Here is a 17,595-nt window from a genome sequence, read left to right on the forward strand (position 1 = left end):
GAATATATTTGAAAGAGGGACACCTAGATTTTATTTAAAGGAAACTTATGTTTGATGAGCTTCTGAGGTGTCCAAGGGGAAGCGCAGAAAAGAGATTGGAAACAGAAGGCGAGAGTGTTGAAGAGGCTTTATTTCATGTGTTCTGTGTAGGTGAAAACAGCTAAATCAGTCTATTTTATATAGTGGATCGTGTGTCCAATCTCCATGTAAGGTTTCTGCATCAAGATGAAATAGAATAGTCATTCAAGATCATGCAGCCCATCCTGTGTTTAAAGAAATAATCATCTTATTTTAATGCCTAAGAACACCATGTATCAGAAATTCATATTTTCAAAATGTGCTGGTTAAAAGTATGATCGTCACACAAAATCTGTTTCTTCCTTGGCCTGGGCTAGTGTGCAATGTCAGAGGAAAAGTGGAAGGGCTGCCTTTGTGACAAGAGGAGGTGAAGGCTGCACAGGCAGCCCGGGCCCTTGAGGATAGGGGGTGGTGGCGGGCAGAGCCGGCTGCTCTCGATAACACTCAGGAGAATACAGAGGAAGAGACACACTCCTCCCAGGCTTCTTCCTCACTCTATTCTCCCTCCATCCAGCAGTAGGTTGACACAGAGAAGTTTAAGACTGAAATTCCTAACAGCTCAGTGTTCCCTTTAGCTGCCTTTAGGTCAGTTCTTTTTTGTTTTAAAAAAATATTTTTTTTATTTGAGAGAGAGAGAGCATGAACAGGGGGAGGGGCAGAGAGAGAAGCTGCTCAATGATGCGGGGCTCGATCCCAGGACCCTGGAATCACGACCTGAGCCAAAGGCAGACGCTCAACCGACTGAGCCACCCAGACGCCCCTAGGTCAGTTCTAAGTATAGGAGGATACTTGTTATCTATACGTTAGCACAACGTTTCATGGGATTATACAAATTTCAAAATGGAGGAATTCTATTTTACCTTGACCATGCTGTCATTCCACAGTCCAGAAAAGCTAAAGTTCTCATAGTAAGTTAGAAAGAGTATCACTGTATTCCTTTGTCTCTTTCTTTTCTGGTAAGATTGCCCCTTTTGGCAAGTGAAGGGCTTCAGGAGAGGTGTTTAGCGGCGCTGGGCAGGAAGAGGTGGACGCCCCCTTCTCTGCCAGTGTAGCTGAGTCACCCCTCTGGGTAGCAGCAAGGCGAGTCAGAACGGGGGTGGGATGGAGTGTCCGGGCTTGGATCTGTTGATTCTCACTGCCTCCTGTATGTAGAGCTTGCTAAAGAAGCATGAAACATTGGAAAACGACTTTGCTGTCCATGAGATGCGAGTGCAAGATACATGTGCTCGAGGAGAAGACATCTTGGATCAGGTGAGCCACTCGGGGATTCCAGGCCCAGCTCATGTTCCAAAAGGGGTCGGTTCCAATATAGAATCATGAGCAGTGCTAAAATTCACACATCGAATTTTAATACTCTCTGCCTAGCTACCTTGTTTTTGGTCCGAGCAAAGAATTTTCTGTTCAGTTGCTGCTTTTCGTAAGTTCTTTTTTCAAGCTCTTATAGGTCTACCCGGCAGATTTCCTTAAATCCTTTGTGGACTGCCTGCTCGTTGTGTGCAGAACATGGCATTGTTAAAGACCTTATGGCATGCTTTGCTTATAGAGTATGGTAAAACGGTTAAGAAGTTTCTTTGTACGCCTCCAAGGAGGAGGACCGGACTGAATTCTCTTTGTGACTTGAAAATCATTCTTTTATTTAAATGCTTGTTTTTATAAATCCTCCCTGATTAAGTGCTATATAAAGAACCTTGAACAGAGGGGACTCCAGCCAAGAAGGCCACACTTAGTGGACACACACAAGAAGATCTCCCAAATGTTAGAGTGGAAATAACATCCCAGGCATGAGGAAAAATAAGACAAACGCACTAGACCCAGAGGAGAGTAGTTACGTGTTTGGAATGAGAAGGATGACATCTTTTTATCATGCTAAAGAATTCCAGCTTCGAGCTGTGGGCGTCCACCCTGTATCTGTTTCTCCTTCTCCTCTCCACCTTGGTGTCACAGGAGAAAAGTCAGCAAAAGGAGAAGATTTCTGCCAAGATAGAGTCTCTGAAGGAAAAGGTGCCTTCTCTGTCCAGGGCAATAAACGCTTGGAAGTCGCAACTGGAAGATGATTATGCCTTTCAGCAGTTTAACTGGAAGGCTGACGTGGTGGAGGCCTGGATAGGTATGACATGTGAGGGCCAGGGGAAATGCTGGTAAATTCCATCCATAGAATGGTTCTGGGATTTTCTCACTTCCCATGGGAAGAGAGCTATTCCCTCCTCACCCACTCCTACCCTTTCTGGACACAATTACACTCATGTGTGTGCATGTGTGCGCACACACATGCCCCAGAAAACATGCTGATGGGTGACTGAGGACCAGAATTCCAGAAAACACATTTTTGGGGGAATTGGTGATTTCATCTGTGATATTCAAAAGGGCAGAGCCATGGCAAACCATTGTAAAAAAGAAGCAGTGTGTTTGATTACTTCTACTTTACATCTAATCTACAATTTGCCTTTGTTTTCCAAAACACTCAGAAGTTCCCTTGGCCCTAGCTCTGTTCTAGTCAGTTCTATGCTGCATAAATCCAGAGAAACCATCCAGCGGCCCCCACTGCCCCCATATCCCAATAAATGATCCATTCCCAGAGTCAGGAGGCTCTCGTGACATAGAGTAAATATTTCTTTTCTCTTTACCAAGGCTGACTCGAGAGCAACTACCTTTCCCCACTAATCAACCATCTTTGCTCTCTAGCTGAGAAAGAAGCAAGCCTGAAGACCAACGGCAACGGTACAGACCTCGCTGCCTCCCTCACTCTCCTGGCAAAGCAGGTGAGAACAGGGCTGCTCCCGGGCAGGTGCCAGTCACGTCCACGGCCCACATACACGGAAGCTGAACACTAGAGTTATCCCATTCCCCAGCTCTGTGGTTTTATTGTCTGTAGGGTCCGAGATATTGTTACTTTTTCCCTTCCTAATATTGGTAACTTGCTAGTTTTTTCTCCCTCTCCCTTCCACCAGTCTTGTGGCTCTAAATATGCGTCATTTTTATTAGAGAACCAACTCTGGTTTTTGATCTTTCTTTGTTATAACTTTCTATTATAGTCCATTAATATCTTTTCATATCGTTATTAATTTATTTTTTTAAAAACATTTCTTGAAGTAAATATTTAGGTCATCAAATATTTAGCCATTCTCCTTTTTTAGCATTTTGATGTAAGGATATAAATTTCCCTCTAAGAAGAGCTTTAGCTGCACCTCACAGTTTCATGTGTTACTTCTGTTATTATCACTCAGATAAAATGTTTCTGTTGTTTCTAATTTCTTATTTAACCCATTGGCTATTCCATGGTGTATTTTGTTGAATTTCCAAACAGTTGGGCATTTTCTCATTTTTTTTTGACATTTGTAGCTAGTTTAATTCCACTTTATTTTAAAAACACATTCTATAGTATTCTAGAAGCTTGATTTACATCCAGCAAATGGTCTGTTTTGGTGTATAGTCTATGAACAGTTGAAAAGAATGTATATTTTACAGTGGTTTATATTAGCTGTCAGATTTTGGTTGTTAATCATGTTATTTATTTTTATGTATTTTGAAGCCAGGTTCAAAGTTGTGTTGACATTTAGAATTACAAAGCATCTTGATGAATTGATACTTTTAATTATGAAATGTTCTTTTTAACAATATTTCTTGATTTAAAGTCTTCTTTTTCACATATTAGAGTACCAGGGTTGTTTTGTTTGTTTGTTTCGTTTTATTTTGTGTTTGAAGTGTATATCTGTGTCCATCCTTTGGTTGATTTCTTCTCTTTCTTTACATTTATGTCTTTATATTTTATATTTTTGCTGTTGGTTTGATCCATTTATACACCGCAAAATGATTACCATTGTAGCACTAGCTGATACCTCTATCCCATCACGTAATTACCACTTCCTTTTGTGGTGAGAACATATCAGATCTACTCTCTTAACAAGTTTCAAATATAAAATACAGAAATCTTAGCTGTAATCATCATGCTGTACACTAGATCCCCAGAACCAGTCATTCTTTTAGTTGGAAGTCTGTATTCCTTGACCAATATCTCCTCATTTCCCCCACCCTCGAACCCTTGGCAACCACCAGTCTATTCTGTTTCTCTAAGTTTGACCCTTCTAGATTCCACTTGTGGGTGGTATCAAACAGCACTTGCCTTTCTCTGTCTGACTTATTTCATTTAACATGTGCTCTCAAGTTTCATGCAAATTATCACAAATGGCAGGATTTCCTTCCATCTCATGGCTGAATAATGTTCCACTTTACACACGCACGCACACACACATGCACACACACGCATCACATCTTCTTCTTCTGTTCATTGGTTGATGGACACTCAGGTTGTTTCCATATCTTGGCGAATGTGAATGATGTTGCAGTGAGCATGGAAATGTGGAGTGTCTTTAAATTTTAGATGTGTCTCCTAAAATTTCACCGAGTTGAGCGTTGTTTATTTATCTAATTTGATCACTTTATTGGAATAGTGAGTCCATTTACATTTAAAGTACTGTAACTCATGAATTTTGATTTAAAGTTATAATTTAACATTCCCCCCATCCAACCCTTATTTTTTGGCCAGGGACTGAAATGATTCAAGACATAATCTTTTTTTTTTTTTTTTTTTTTTTTTTTTTTTGAGAACTTGCCTTTTTCAGTTGGCTCTTACTGCTAGGGTCTTTTAAGGGTTGAACTAAACCCCTTTCATTGGGGCTTCTCCTCTTCATGTCCTCAACTCAGCGCTGTGAGACTATTGAAGCGTCTACTTAGCATCTCTGACTCTTTGCTACTGTTTTTCTGCTTGCTTCTGGGACTCCTGTCCTACAGAGTGTAGGAACCCGTAGATGCCTCGAGGGGAAAACAGGCAGAATACTGAACCAACTTTTCTGCAGTTCTTTTTCCACAGCTGCTCGAATCCTGGCTGCCTGGTTCCCCAGAAACTGTCTCTTTAGTTTCATGAGATTACCAAGAGCTCTGAGCAGCGGCTTTCCCCTCAGTCTCTTAGCCTGTGCAGCCCACACGTCGCAGGGAAAGGTGACAGAGAATGTTACTCTGATTTTTCTACTATTTCACGTCTCTCGAGTTTTGATTCCTTGAGGCGTAGTGACCTGAGTTGCGTTCCGATCTCTTTCAAACAGCTGATGTGTTGTACTTTTATCCAGCGATTAAAGTTGTTCTCAAAGGAAGAATCGGTCAAATACAAGACACCCTGTTAAAGTTGGAGGTGGAGTGTCCAGGATTTTGTGATTTGATATCCATCCCCCCCCACAGATCACTGTGTAACTGGCCCCTGTAAGGAGTCTGTTGTTAGTGTGTGTACTTCTAAGATCTCTGGGATTGCACTGCTCTAATCAGAACACAAAATCTAACAGGGGTCGTAAAAGAGTCTTAGAAAGGAGGTGTGCTGTAGGAAGCATTTAGTTTTGACTCAAAAAATGAAGATCTGGGGCGCCTGGGTGGCACAGCGGTTAAGCGTCTGCCTTCAGCTCAGGGCGTGATCCCAGCGTTATGGGATCGAGCCCCACATCAGGCTCCTCTATTATGAGCCTGCTTCTTCCTCTCCCACTCCCCCTGCTTGTGTTCCCTCTCTCGCTGGCTGTCTCTATCTCTGTCAAAAAAATAAATAAAATCTTTAAAAAAAAATGAAGGGGCGCCTGGGTGGCACAGCGGTTAAGCGTCTGCCTTCAGCTCAGGGCGTGATCCCGGCGTTGTGGGATCGAGCCCCACATCAGGCTCTTCCGCTGTGAGCCTGCTTCTTCCTCTCCCACTCCCCCTGCTTGTGTTCCCTCTCTCGCTGGCTGTCTCTATCTCTGTCAAATAAATAAAATTAAATCTTTAAAAAAAATAAAAATAAAAAATAAAAAAATATTAAAAAATGAAGATCATATCATGCTCTAATATTCCCTTAATATTAATTTTATACCTAACCTAAGCTCTGATTATAAAACATGCAGCCACCAGAACTTGGCCATAATTCCAACCACAAATGTTCCCTTAAAGCTAAGTTATGTTTCCTTTTGCTTGGTCCTCATGCTAATTCTTTCCTGAACGTTTTCTTGTCCATGATAACAATCTGGTGGAACCCAGGTGTGAACGGTCCCTGGGAACCCACCTTGTTTCTCTGTTCACAGCTGCTCTTTGGGTCTTTCCCAGGACACTCTGGATGCCAGTCTGCAGAGCTTCCAGCAAGACAGACTGTCCGAGATAACGGACCTGAAGGACCAACTGGTGTCTGCTCAGCACAGCCGGACCAAAGACATCGAGGAGCGCCACGACGCTCTGCTGAGGCGCTGGGAACAGCTGCTGGAAGCCTCTGCAGCCCACAGACAGAAGTTGCTAGAGAAGCAGCTGCCCCTACAGCAGGTAAAAACATAAAAATAAAAATAAAAAGCCATGATCAGGCCTCAATTATCTATCTGTTAGTCATGGACTCCAGAAATGGATTCCACTAGAACTCCGGTTTGGATAAAACACAGACATTTGCATGAGTGCATGAAATGGATCCTGAGGGCATTCTTATTGAGCAAGAAGTAATCAGGGTTTCCTAGACTGATTTGTTACTTACGTAGCTGACCTGAGATGGACGCCAGGCACATGTAACAGAAGGACAGAAAGGTGGATGGTCCTGGCGCATGGAAACTAAGCTGGCAGGCAGGAGGCAAGGCTTTCCTTCCACTGCTCTCTAACCGAATAAAAGGAGCACTCGACAAGTAAACCTTGAGTTCTCATCTCGTGTTGACCTTTCCCAGCTGGGAGACCTTGTATATGTCACTTCTCATCTCTGAGCCTTGGTTCCTCCATTTATGAAATACCATCATGTTACCACTGTCTCCTGCTGCTCTGCGTTACGACGATGGAGAGACGTAAGGGCTCTGAAGGGGCAGTGCAAGCTCGATGCAGGCTTGAGTGATGAAAACGTCTCTCTAGTGGAGGCTGCTAAGACACTGGATGTTGATCAGAAAAGATATCAACAATGAGAGGAAGTCAGGACGCTCAGTGAAATGACCGAGCCTTCTAGACCATAGGAAGCACTGCGCCCGGCAGCGAGGGAAGACGGGTGATTAGGGGAATTAGAAAACAAGCACCCAGATAAAAATCAGCCAGTAGGGACGCTTAGCTAATTACCGAAGGGCTCGGCACTTACAGAAATAAGCCTTACGTGAAAAATTAGATCAATTTATGGGCAACTTTACGCACATATATGCATTCTACGTAGAAAGATACTTTACATTCTGATTCTATTTTGCTTAACTTTCAAACTGCAAAGACGTTTGTTATTTGATTTCCTGATTATAAAATCTTTGTAGAATACTCAGATGAGCCCTAATATTACAAAAGTAATTGGAAGTACTTTGCAGGTTTCTGTGTCTTTCCTGTGTAGGGCCATATCACCTTTCTCTGTATTGGTCTGTTTTAGCAGAGAGATTGCTGAAGTGAGCACAGGGTAAGATGTAATGGTGTGATACCTTTGTAATCCCTCTTCCATTTGGGCCAGTTTTCTCCTCTTTAATCTCCATCTTTGGGAATGAAAACTCATTTTCATATTTGCCGCAGATAAATCTCTGGGGAAATACAAACTGCTGACCGTAAATCCATGATACAGTTTACACCTACAATATTTTTGCTCACCGACTGTTTGGAACAATCCACACTATTTTTCTTGTTCAGAAATTCAGACAATTCAGTTATTCAGAGCATCTGGATAACTCCAGACAGTAAGGTAGGGATAAGGGTACAGACTAGAGCATAGGAGCTGGGTTGAGTCCTGAATAGATTTTAGAAGGAAGGCAGGAGAAGGACTTGGTACAGAGAGACACCAGAGAGACGTGATCGGCAGAAGAGCAGAGGAGAGGAAGAAGCAGCAAACAGAGAACGGGGGAGACTGGCCTGCCCATCAGTGATCTGCGGATTCAGTGAGTCGCCCATTCATGCAGCTAACGTCTACTTTTGCACCTTCACCGTGTGCCAGGAAGACTTGGGGCACAAACTTCAGAGTAAGAAATCGTGAAATCTTATCACTGAAAATGGCCCTTGCTTCATTTGGACTTAGCACTAAAACAACCCCAGGAGTCCTTCAGCCTCCTTATTTGTAGATGATGGAAGACTTGACTAGTTTCAAACCAAGAGGCCAGGACCCGGGCCGGTGCCTCAAATGCACCTGCCCGCCCACTGATTTCATGCCCTCCGTGGTTTCTGTTCTGCCCTCTTAGAGTCCTGACACTGAAAATATTTGAATATGGTCTTTTTTTTTTTTTTTTTTTTTTAAATCCTCAGTCTTCTCTTTTGCTGAGGGGCTTTATCAGGAAACATGGAGGTGACTCTTTTCTCCGCAGGCTGAGGAGCTGTTCATGGAATTTGCACACAAGGCGTCTGCTTTCAACCACTGGTGTGAGAATGCCGAGGAGAACCTGTCCGAGCCTGTGCACTGTGTCTCTCTGAACGAGATCCGGCAGCTGCAGAAGGACCACGAGGCCTTCGTGGCCTCCTTGGTCGGGGCCCAATCTGACTTCAACGATTTGCGGGAGCTAGACCAGCAGATTAAGGCCTTAAATGTGCCCTCCAGCCCTTACACCTGGTTAACGATGGAGGTGCTCGAGAAGTTCTGGCACCACCTGTCTGACATCATCAAGGTAATGGCATGCCCAGAGGCTCTTTCACGGTGGTGAGCACGACCACCTAACTTATTTTACAATTGGGGACTTTTGAGAAAGAAAGGACACAGTGAATGACTGGGCTGGCACAGCAGGCATGAGCAGGAACTGTCTAAGGAAATGTTAGAAATATGTTCGCCGTGGGTATAACCCTACGCCCCAGAGTTCAGACACTCTCCTGCCTCTGGGTGTTGAGCGGTGATTCAGGGACGCAATCACAGGCCCCAGGAGGTGGTTGGAAGTTCACGAGGTTCATATATAAGTTCACAGTCTATAGACTTCCCCCATCCTTATTTGATACCCACCTCCAAAGTGCCCTTTTTCTGTGTTTGCATAAAATTTTTGTCTGTCTCTAATGATATTAATACATCATAGAAACTATGGAAGATATTAAAAAGTTACACAAAGAAAAATGTCACCAAAATGTCACCAATTTTATTTTATTTTTTGTAAGATTTTATTTATTTATTTGTCAGAGAGAGAGAGTGAGCGAGCACAGCAGGGGGAGCAGCAGCTCGTTATTACTTTTCTTTTTAAGGCGGCTTTTGTGTTCATTTAAATGAAGATTTCGCCTAGAAAAAAATGAGCGGAGGACGATTTGCCTTTACTACTGGCTTGTTTTTCACTGGGCTTGGTCTTAGGGACACCTGCAAGTGCTTTCAGGGCACGACAGGAGCTTCCTTCCTTTTGGAGGCAGGAGAGGTGGGTGGGAGGGAATCCGAGCAGGTAGCACAGGCTTCTGGAAGATGGGTTAGACTGAGGGGGCGGGGGCTGCACAGCTAAGCCCTGGAACCCACTTTTACTGCAAAGCAAGGTCTTCAATGTTCACGCCACTGTCTGTGATTCGGGGTTTTAGGAACGGGAGCAGGAGCTGCAAAGGGAAGAGGCAAGACAGGTCAGTAACTTCGAGATGCGCCAGGAGTTTGAGCAGAACGCCAGTGCCTTCCTTCAGTGGATCTTGGAGACCAGGTGCGCAGTGCTGCCTCCAAACCCAGGCTCCCTGGGTCAGCACAGGGATGAAACGCATACCGGAGGGGAGCAGGAGGGGGTCCTAGAGCGTTTGTGTTGTTCTCACATCACCATATCCCGTCTGTACTCTTCATCTGGAATTGATGGTTTCCTACATCAGTCCTTGCAAAATCAAGAAACGAGAATGTCACGCCACCGTACCTATCCGCGTTCTCTCCTAGATACTCTCATTTTTTTTACTGCTGCCTGTAATTAAGGCCTAAAATAATACAGTCCCTTATGTTTGCACTTTACAAAGTGCTTCTATACCCATTCCCTCCCTTAACTCTCACTGCGACCTTGGAAAGTGTACAGGACAGATGCGATTACCTCTGCCTCCAAGCGTGGAAAGAAGGTCAGTAAACAAGCGGACTTGCTCAAGGTCACATAGTATTTAGTGGCATGAGCAGAGACAGAGCCTCCTGTGAGCACCTGCTGGGAAGCTCCTGTGTGGCCTGACCATGAAGCTGTGGTGATGAGAATCAGTGAGATGCTCGATGCTAATTAATTGCTTTTATTAAAGGCAGAATGCCTTACACACGGTGATAGCATTTGTCACATCTTCCAGGGCAAATGACCTGGAAAAGAAGAGACTTGGAGGGTTGTAATACATAAGGATGCATGTCGAAGTCGGTAGACTGTATCTAGTAGGTGGGTCAGAAATGCGGACTTTTGAGAGTTAAAGGGTGGTTTAGACGATCTGTGATATATACTGTTCCTACAAACCCAACAAGGGAAACAGACAATGAGCAAAGGAAATCCTGTGTCACAGCCGAAGTCATGGGGCAGAAGGCAGAGGAAGCGCAGGTCAGCCTCCTGTGCCTCTGGTCTGGTCCCTCGTCCCCTGGCAGCATGTGCCCAACCCCGAGCACGCACCTGACCCCCGAGCTCTTCATCCTAAGACAGCAGCTGCGCAGAGGCTCTGAGCTGCTCCGACAGGGACAGACTCTGGGAGCAGGACGAAACGGGGTCCCATTAGATTGAGAATATTTCATAAATCTAGGGAAAGAAGATCATTGAAGTAATTTGTGCTAACGTGTGATTTCTCTTTTCGCTCGTCTGATTCCTGTTCTGGACCTGCATGCCCAGGGCTTACTTTCTGGATGGGTCAGTATTTCGTGTTATTATGTTTGTGTTGTTATGTTATTCTGGAAGAGTCGTGAGGAGGACTTAGCGCCGAGGCATCTTCATCGTCCCCACCGTCACCATCAGATTGAGATGGTGCCCAAATCAAAGTGTGGGGTGGAAAGAGGAGCACGGGCCATATCTTTCTGTCTACACCCCACTAGGGGGAGTCTTAATCCCGTTAGGTTAAGGGTATAGTTGAGAGTAAGCACCAGGAGGAAGGTACAGAAGCCTTCTTGAAGACGCGGAAGAACAAGGGCAGACCTTCCTTCTCTTCTCATCTGTCTAGCGACTTGCCAGTTGACAGAAGGGTTTGATTTCATGAGAATCTGGTGTAAAAATTCATTTTAGAGAAGCCATATGATAGGTGCAGAAGTGGAGCAATGTAGGGTGCTGGAATCGGTCTGTCTGGGTGAGATATTGACCTCTGATCTTATGACTAACATCTCCCTCTGGTTCGTAACTAGGTCTTTGCTCAAGGAAACAGGAACTCTGGAGTCCCAGTTGGAAGCAAATAAAGTAAGTAGCATTTGCTTACGAGCTGAGGATAATGCCGGAGTTATGAGGAGCGCACGGAAAATGCCTTAAAGGCAACCCTAGTGGTACTTCTAGGTAAATTTCCCAGCCTGAAGGTCAAGAGCGTCAGGGTCTAGTCCTAACCCTGCCAGCAACTTGCGTTCTAGCCGTTGGCCTCGGCTCCGTGGGCGTGGCCATCAGTTTACTTCAGGACCCTCAATTTCTGTGTCTATACGATGGAGTTCACAATACCCGTATCACAGAGTCGTTGTGATAATAAAGAAAGAAAACAGGTGCCGAAGCCATCATTATTTGACAATCATTTGATAATATAATTAAATCCAGATGGTCTCTCAACAGTGGAATGAAGCAAAGGGGTGGAACAGTGTTTCTTAACCTCATTTTCATTATGGCCCCACCTCAAGGAGAACATTTAATTAATTAAATCTCATTACTCCCTTATGAAAGAACTTCAATAATAAAGAGTAAGATATTGTCAGATAGGACCGATCTCTGGAAGGTCACAAGCATTCGTACCGTGTAACACATTTAGTATCTCCACCCACCCCCATCCTCAGAACCCACTCACTCCTCCCCTACTCAGGAGAAAGCATGACCTGGATGCAGCGTTGGCATTGAATGTGCCTGGACGACAGGTGCGTCTCGTGGAAGTCTGCCCGCGTGGCTGCAGGATAGCCGGCTGGAGCTCAGCCACGACCCCCAGCACGGATAACTCGCGATGCAGATCGCTGGGAGCCAGCCACGCGGTCACCCTGGGCATACTCCTCCTGTCTTCCGCACTGTGTAACTACTAACCTTAGATCTCTGTATTACACATGAGCAGAATGACCGAGGTCCCATCACCCAACCTTCCCACCATCACATAAATGAGGAGTACAGTAGCGGATTTCCTGAGTGGTTCATTTTTCACAGAGGACAGGAAGAGCCCTGAGAGTAAGGAATACGGAGCAGTTAGAGGAGACCCACACTCACCAGCTTCTTAGCTTCTCTCCCATCCTTTGGTTTGGAGCTGGTACCCTGCCTGACTGCTTCTCCCCTTCTTGTCTCTTCTAGCGGAAGCAGAAGGAGATCCAGGCCATGAAGCGCCAGCTGACCAAGATTGAGGATCTGGGAGACAGCCTGGAGGAGGCTCTGGTCCTGGACATCAAGTACAGCTCCATCGGGCTGGCCCAGCAGTGGGACCAACTCCACGAGCTGGGGATGCGGATGCAGCACAACCTGGAGCAGCAGATCCAAGCCAAGTACTGCAGACGCGTGGCCGTGACCGTGACCGGGGCTGCGAGCGTGGGGGTGGTGCCCGGGGTCAGAACTTAGCCCCAGGGGCTAGAGTTTGGGCCACTGGATAAAAGCGCGGCTTCAGAGACAGTACGCACATCTCCAGAACCAAAATTCTCTTCCTCTCTCTTTTCTGTCCCACAGAATGACCATTTCTTTTTATTTGGGGGTCTGTAATGAAGCAGGAGACCATGCTCCCATCCCCCTGAACCTACTCGTCACCCAGTTCTCAGCGTCCCTTCACCATCTTACGCGACCTCTTCAGGAAGCCATCCCTTTTGTAAAAGTCCCTCTCAAATGTCTAGAACGCACGAAATAGTCAAGGTGTAGAGCCGGAAAAGCAGAATCCACTTTTTTTTCCCAAATAAATTAATTATATCGAAGCAGTGTTAGGGTCTTGGCAATAATGGCAGCGTTATCGTCTAGATCAGGCATTGGCAACTTTTCCTATAAAGGGACCGATCATAAATGTGTCAGCCGTCGTGAGTCCTGCCGTCTCTGTTGTAACTACTCACTCGTCATCATAGAGAGAACGGACTATTGACAGCCCACGAATTCATGAGCGTGTCCATGTTTCAAAAAAATTCTCTTTATGGACACTGGAATTTGAATTTCATGCAAGTTTTATGTTTAATGAAACACTTCCTCTTTTGATTATTTCCAGCCACGTACAGAGGTAAAAACCATCCATAGCTCATTAAACCGCGCAAAAGCAAGTGGCAGACTAGATTCGGCCCGTGGGCTATCGTTTGCCAACCCCTGAATGAGATGAGCCGAGGAGCACCATATCTACTAACATCCCCCTCTATTCCGCATGGCATGTCTCCTGCTATTTTTCTGTTTTATCTCATGGGCTAATTCATGTTTTTCCTTTCAGAGACACCATAGGTGTGAGTGAGGAGACACTGAAAGAGTTTAGCACAACTTACAAGTGAGTATAACTTCATAAGTTGATCGGTTCTTTGTTTTCCAGCCCATTCAGAATGAATCTCCAAATAACTAATTTTTTCCCCTCAGTGTTGGTCTGGTAGGATCTTAAATGAAAACCTAGATGTGTTCATTAGCTTCAAGTCATGGCTTTGAATATGTCTGTGAGATTCCTGTAGAAAATACATTTCTCTCGTGCTCTTACTGTCTTTGCTCCATTCACTGGGTTCAAAACAGTTCGGAAACAGAGGCAAACTCCCCACTCTGTTCTCTGATGACCTGTGACATGTTAAAGCCTCAGCTGGCCCAACAAGAATCCTTCTTCTCTGTTCTAATCTGGTTCTCTATGGAACTTGATAAAATGTTTTTGTTCTTCAGACATTTTGATGAGAATCTGACAGGGCGCTTGAGCCACAAAGATTTCCGGTCCTGCCTGAGAGGCCTCAATTATTACTTGCCCATGGTGGAGGAGGACGAACCTGAGCCCAAGTTCGAGAAGTTCCTGGATGTCGTCGATCCGGGGAGGTAGGAGGAAGACCAAGGACCAGACCATCGCAGGGAATGGGGTTTGGAGGAACGGGCTCAGAGGGTAAAATGATCCAGGAAAATGAAACCAAGTCATCATGAGACTAGGAGGATACAGACGGCCGTACATGACTGGGGCAGGTATCGATGCCCTTGCAGGATTAGTTCAGAAGTTCATGGTACTAAGGCCAACTCAGGCACAGGCTCTGTAATTTGCTCAATTCCTGGTTTCTGTCTGATCTATGAAACTCAGCTGGTCCTGAGAATGGACCTTGACAAAAGAATCCTTCCATGTGTATAAGGTCCTAAGGAGACCTGGATGATCTGGGGGCCGACTGATGAGAGGGGGGTTGTGTGCTTGGGGGGTGGAGTACCATCATGGGGGGATCCTGTCACGGTTAGGGATGAATTCTTTCTAATACCAAGGATGACAGAAGACCAGAAACAGAGGCCTTCAACTCACCTTGAAAAGCTTGAAGTGCCTGGGGCCGGGTGCTCATGGAGACTCCCAGACTGTGTGGACAGTCCAGCCGGAGGCTCACGTGGGCACGGAGGCCGGGGCTTGGGAAGCAGCGTTTACTTCACCACAAGGGCGTGAGGAGTGGGGTCAACGTAGAGGTCGCCGCCCACAGTCTCAGAGAGGGGAGCCCATTTCTCCCACAGGAAGGGCTATATCTCCCTGGAGGACTATACCTCATTCCTGATCGACAAGGAGTCAGAGAACATCAAGTCCAGCGATGAAATCGAGAATGCTTTCCAAGCCCTGGCAGAGGGCAAGGCCTACATTACCAAAGAGGACTTGAAGCAGGTCAGATTCCAGTTGCGTCCACTGTCACTGTCCTCTCGTGGCAGTCCACGGCGTGCCCGTCTCGGGCCCGGCCGCCGGCCTTTGGCAACGACCCTCCCCCACACACCTCTTTTTTGTGGGCTCAGACATTGTCCTCCACAAGTTACCACGTGCTTTGCTCACCGCTTCATCTTATGTTGTCCCAGCTTGAAAATTGTAGTCATTCTTTAAAGACTCTAAGGGTTGATTCTGAATCTGAAACTCAATTTTAAGGCCATTTCTTTTCCCATTTCTTGAATAACCCAAATTTAGGGAATGGGATAAAGTGTGTAGTCCAAGTGAGATGAGACTCCTCAGGTGAGGGCTAGTTGAAAAGACGAGCTGGACTTGCTCATTAGAAATCACGGATTTCTGTGATGGGAGCAGGGCTGGCTGCTGCTTCTCCGTCTCTCTGCCCCCTGGGTCCTGGGTTCGGGGCATATTGCCGGCCGCAAGGAGCCAGCTACTTCTAATCCCTATGACTGTGTCTCTCTCTGTTTTGTTTCAGGCCCTAACCCCAGAACAAGTGCAGTTCTGTGCCTCACATATGCAGCAGTACGTGGACCCACGGGGCCGAAGCCACCTCGCTGGCTATGACTATGTGGGTTTCACCAATTCCTTCTTTGGCAACTGACAAGCAGCTTTTCCTGGGTCATAGAAAATCTTGGTGTGGTGGGAAGTACTGGGGGAGGAAGGAGACAGGCAAGTATGGGGGAGGGGGAGATAGTCGTGTGTGTGTGTGTGTGTGTGTGTGCATGTGTGTGTGTGTGTGTGTGTGTTTATTACACTTATTAGAGCCCCTGGAAAAGTCTCAGGCTTGGGGTATATAAGGCATTCACAGAGCTGGGGGAGAGGAACCATCACAAGCTTATTTTGTATGCAACCTGTCACTACTCAGGGGCCAAGCTCTCTATTTTTTATTTGTTGGGTTCTACACATCTATATAACTTTGTTTTGTGTGGATTTTAGAATAAAATATTTCATTCTTTAAAAAAAAGTTCATTTTTTAAGTATTTCTTTTTAATAGGGTAATGTGATGTTAAAGGTTACTGATGCTCTGTAGTTCTGAGAATCGTACTGTTCTCTAAACACGGGCAGCTAATTACACCGCGAACAAGGCTCGTGGCAGGATGGATAAAGTCCAAGATGAGTTACACATGGTTTCTCTTGAGTTTTGGAATGCATATAAATTCTTACATTTGAAAATGAAGGTACTTGACATCCTGGAGAACACCTGTATTTTAGTCCAGAGAAGAAGACCAGCACCTGTGTTCTTCTCAACCTGCCCCTTCTCCATTATTCTCCATTAGAGAGGGTGCCATTACTCTCATGGCAGGGCTGGGCTTCCTTTGTCCTCCAGGACCCCACACTCACGCTGACATTTTAATGTGATGAAGAGAATGTTTTGATTTACTTCTGCCTCCTATTAGACTAAGAGTTAGAATTATGTACAAAGTGAGGAATGAAGAAAAAACAAGAAGAGGGGGTGCTGTCTCCAAAGAGTGTTCGGGCTAATGCCGACGTTCTGTCTGCACTTGGAAAAGTCAACGGTGTCGTTTGCCGGTGAGAATCCTTCGGTCCATCTCCGTCTTGTGAGGGGCTGCTGGTATCCTGCACCGTCTCCACCGCCAGCCCATGGAGGTTACCACCTGATTACCACCTTGTCTCGATCTCGTCCTTCCACAAGAGCTAGTTGTTCCTCAGTCAGGGACAAATTCTGTCCCAGGAGCCATTTAAATGAATTTTGGTTAAAACTAAAAAGCTGTCGTCACTGCTAAGAATGTATAAGTGCTTTTTACTGGTTTTTGCTTCCATAGTTGGATCCGATCGGACATGACAATCGAAAGTATTAAAAAAAACAACAACAACAACTCTGTTATGAGTTACCAAGAATGGTTGCAGTTGAAAACAAAACAACAAAGCAGCCCAATAGACCATCAAAAATCAGTATAATTGATATCACATTTGCAAAGAAGTATGGCGGCTCTGACAACTGTGTGCTTGTAACAACCAAAAGCAGAGGTGAATATGGCTACGCTCTCCTCCTGACCCCTGCCAAGTATCTGCAAGGCCTGACTCAGATTATTGGGCATGTGATGGGTCAAGAAATCCTCTTTAAGGCAAAGGACCATTAGCATCTTATGAAAGAGATTGAATAATATAGAGGCCAGAGAAGATAATATTTATCTGAAGAATCAACGTAAGAAAATAACACTGTTGGAGTCAAATACAGGTCCCTCCGAAGTCAGCTCCTGACCACCGAGGCACGCAAGCAAAAATGGAAATGCAGAAGCAGCATATATCATTTTTGGGGGTCTGTAAATATTCAACTTTTAACTATTAGAACTCCTATCAAATGTCCCTCGTGATTTGCGGTTAAGTTCCTCCTAACTGCTATTTAACTTTTCTTGACCTTAAGTTCACTTACTTTAAACTGTCACCCCTGACTTATTCTTACTAAGTCTTTTTCTTTACAACCTATAGATTGGAGCCTGTTTCTGAGCCCCAGCCCTATGGTTACTTCCCTGAGATTTTCATGATCCCGACTGCTCGATTGTGTCTCCAGAACTCTTCCACTCCCAAAACAACACTCCCCTTGACTTTAAATGGACCTCTCTGATGCCAGACATTTGCCTGGAAGCCGTCAGATTGCTGTTTCCTGATCTGCGCTGGTTTCCCAGT

At 45.3% G+C, this 17,595-nt stretch overlaps 1 protein-coding gene across 1 annotated transcript in view; it reads left to right on the top strand.

Moving 5' to 3' along the window:
- The window catches only part of SPTA1 (spectrin alpha, erythrocytic 1), a 65,428-nt gene extending 49,622 nt beyond the window's left edge, over positions 1-15,806 (top strand). The window contains exons 40-52 of the mRNA XM_026487293.4: positions 1,231-1,329; positions 2,023-2,185; positions 2,761-2,837; positions 6,193-6,402; positions 8,373-8,669; positions 9,547-9,659; positions 10,788-10,805; positions 11,291-11,342; positions 12,414-12,601; positions 13,513-13,566; positions 13,941-14,087; positions 14,751-14,895; positions 15,422-15,806. Coding sequence (XP_026343078.2) covers positions 1,231-1,329; positions 2,023-2,185; positions 2,761-2,837; positions 6,193-6,402; positions 8,373-8,669; positions 9,547-9,659; positions 10,788-10,805; positions 11,291-11,342; positions 12,414-12,601; positions 13,513-13,566; positions 13,941-14,087; positions 14,751-14,895; positions 15,422-15,547 — 1,689 coding nt within the window. The 3' untranslated portion in view covers positions 15,548-15,806. The remainder of the gene's footprint in view (positions 1-1,230; positions 1,330-2,022; positions 2,186-2,760; positions 2,838-6,192; positions 6,403-8,372; positions 8,670-9,546; positions 9,660-10,787; positions 10,806-11,290; positions 11,343-12,413; positions 12,602-13,512; positions 13,567-13,940; positions 14,088-14,750; positions 14,896-15,421) is intronic.
- The last annotated feature ends 1,789 nt before the right edge of the window (positions 15,807-17,595 follow it).

Source organism: Ursus arctos, unplaced genomic scaffold, assembly GCF_023065955.2.
Source record: "Ursus arctos isolate Adak ecotype North America unplaced genomic scaffold, UrsArc2.0 scaffold_2, whole genome shotgun sequence".
Taxonomy (NCBI): domain Eukaryota; kingdom Metazoa; phylum Chordata; class Mammalia; order Carnivora; family Ursidae; genus Ursus; species Ursus arctos.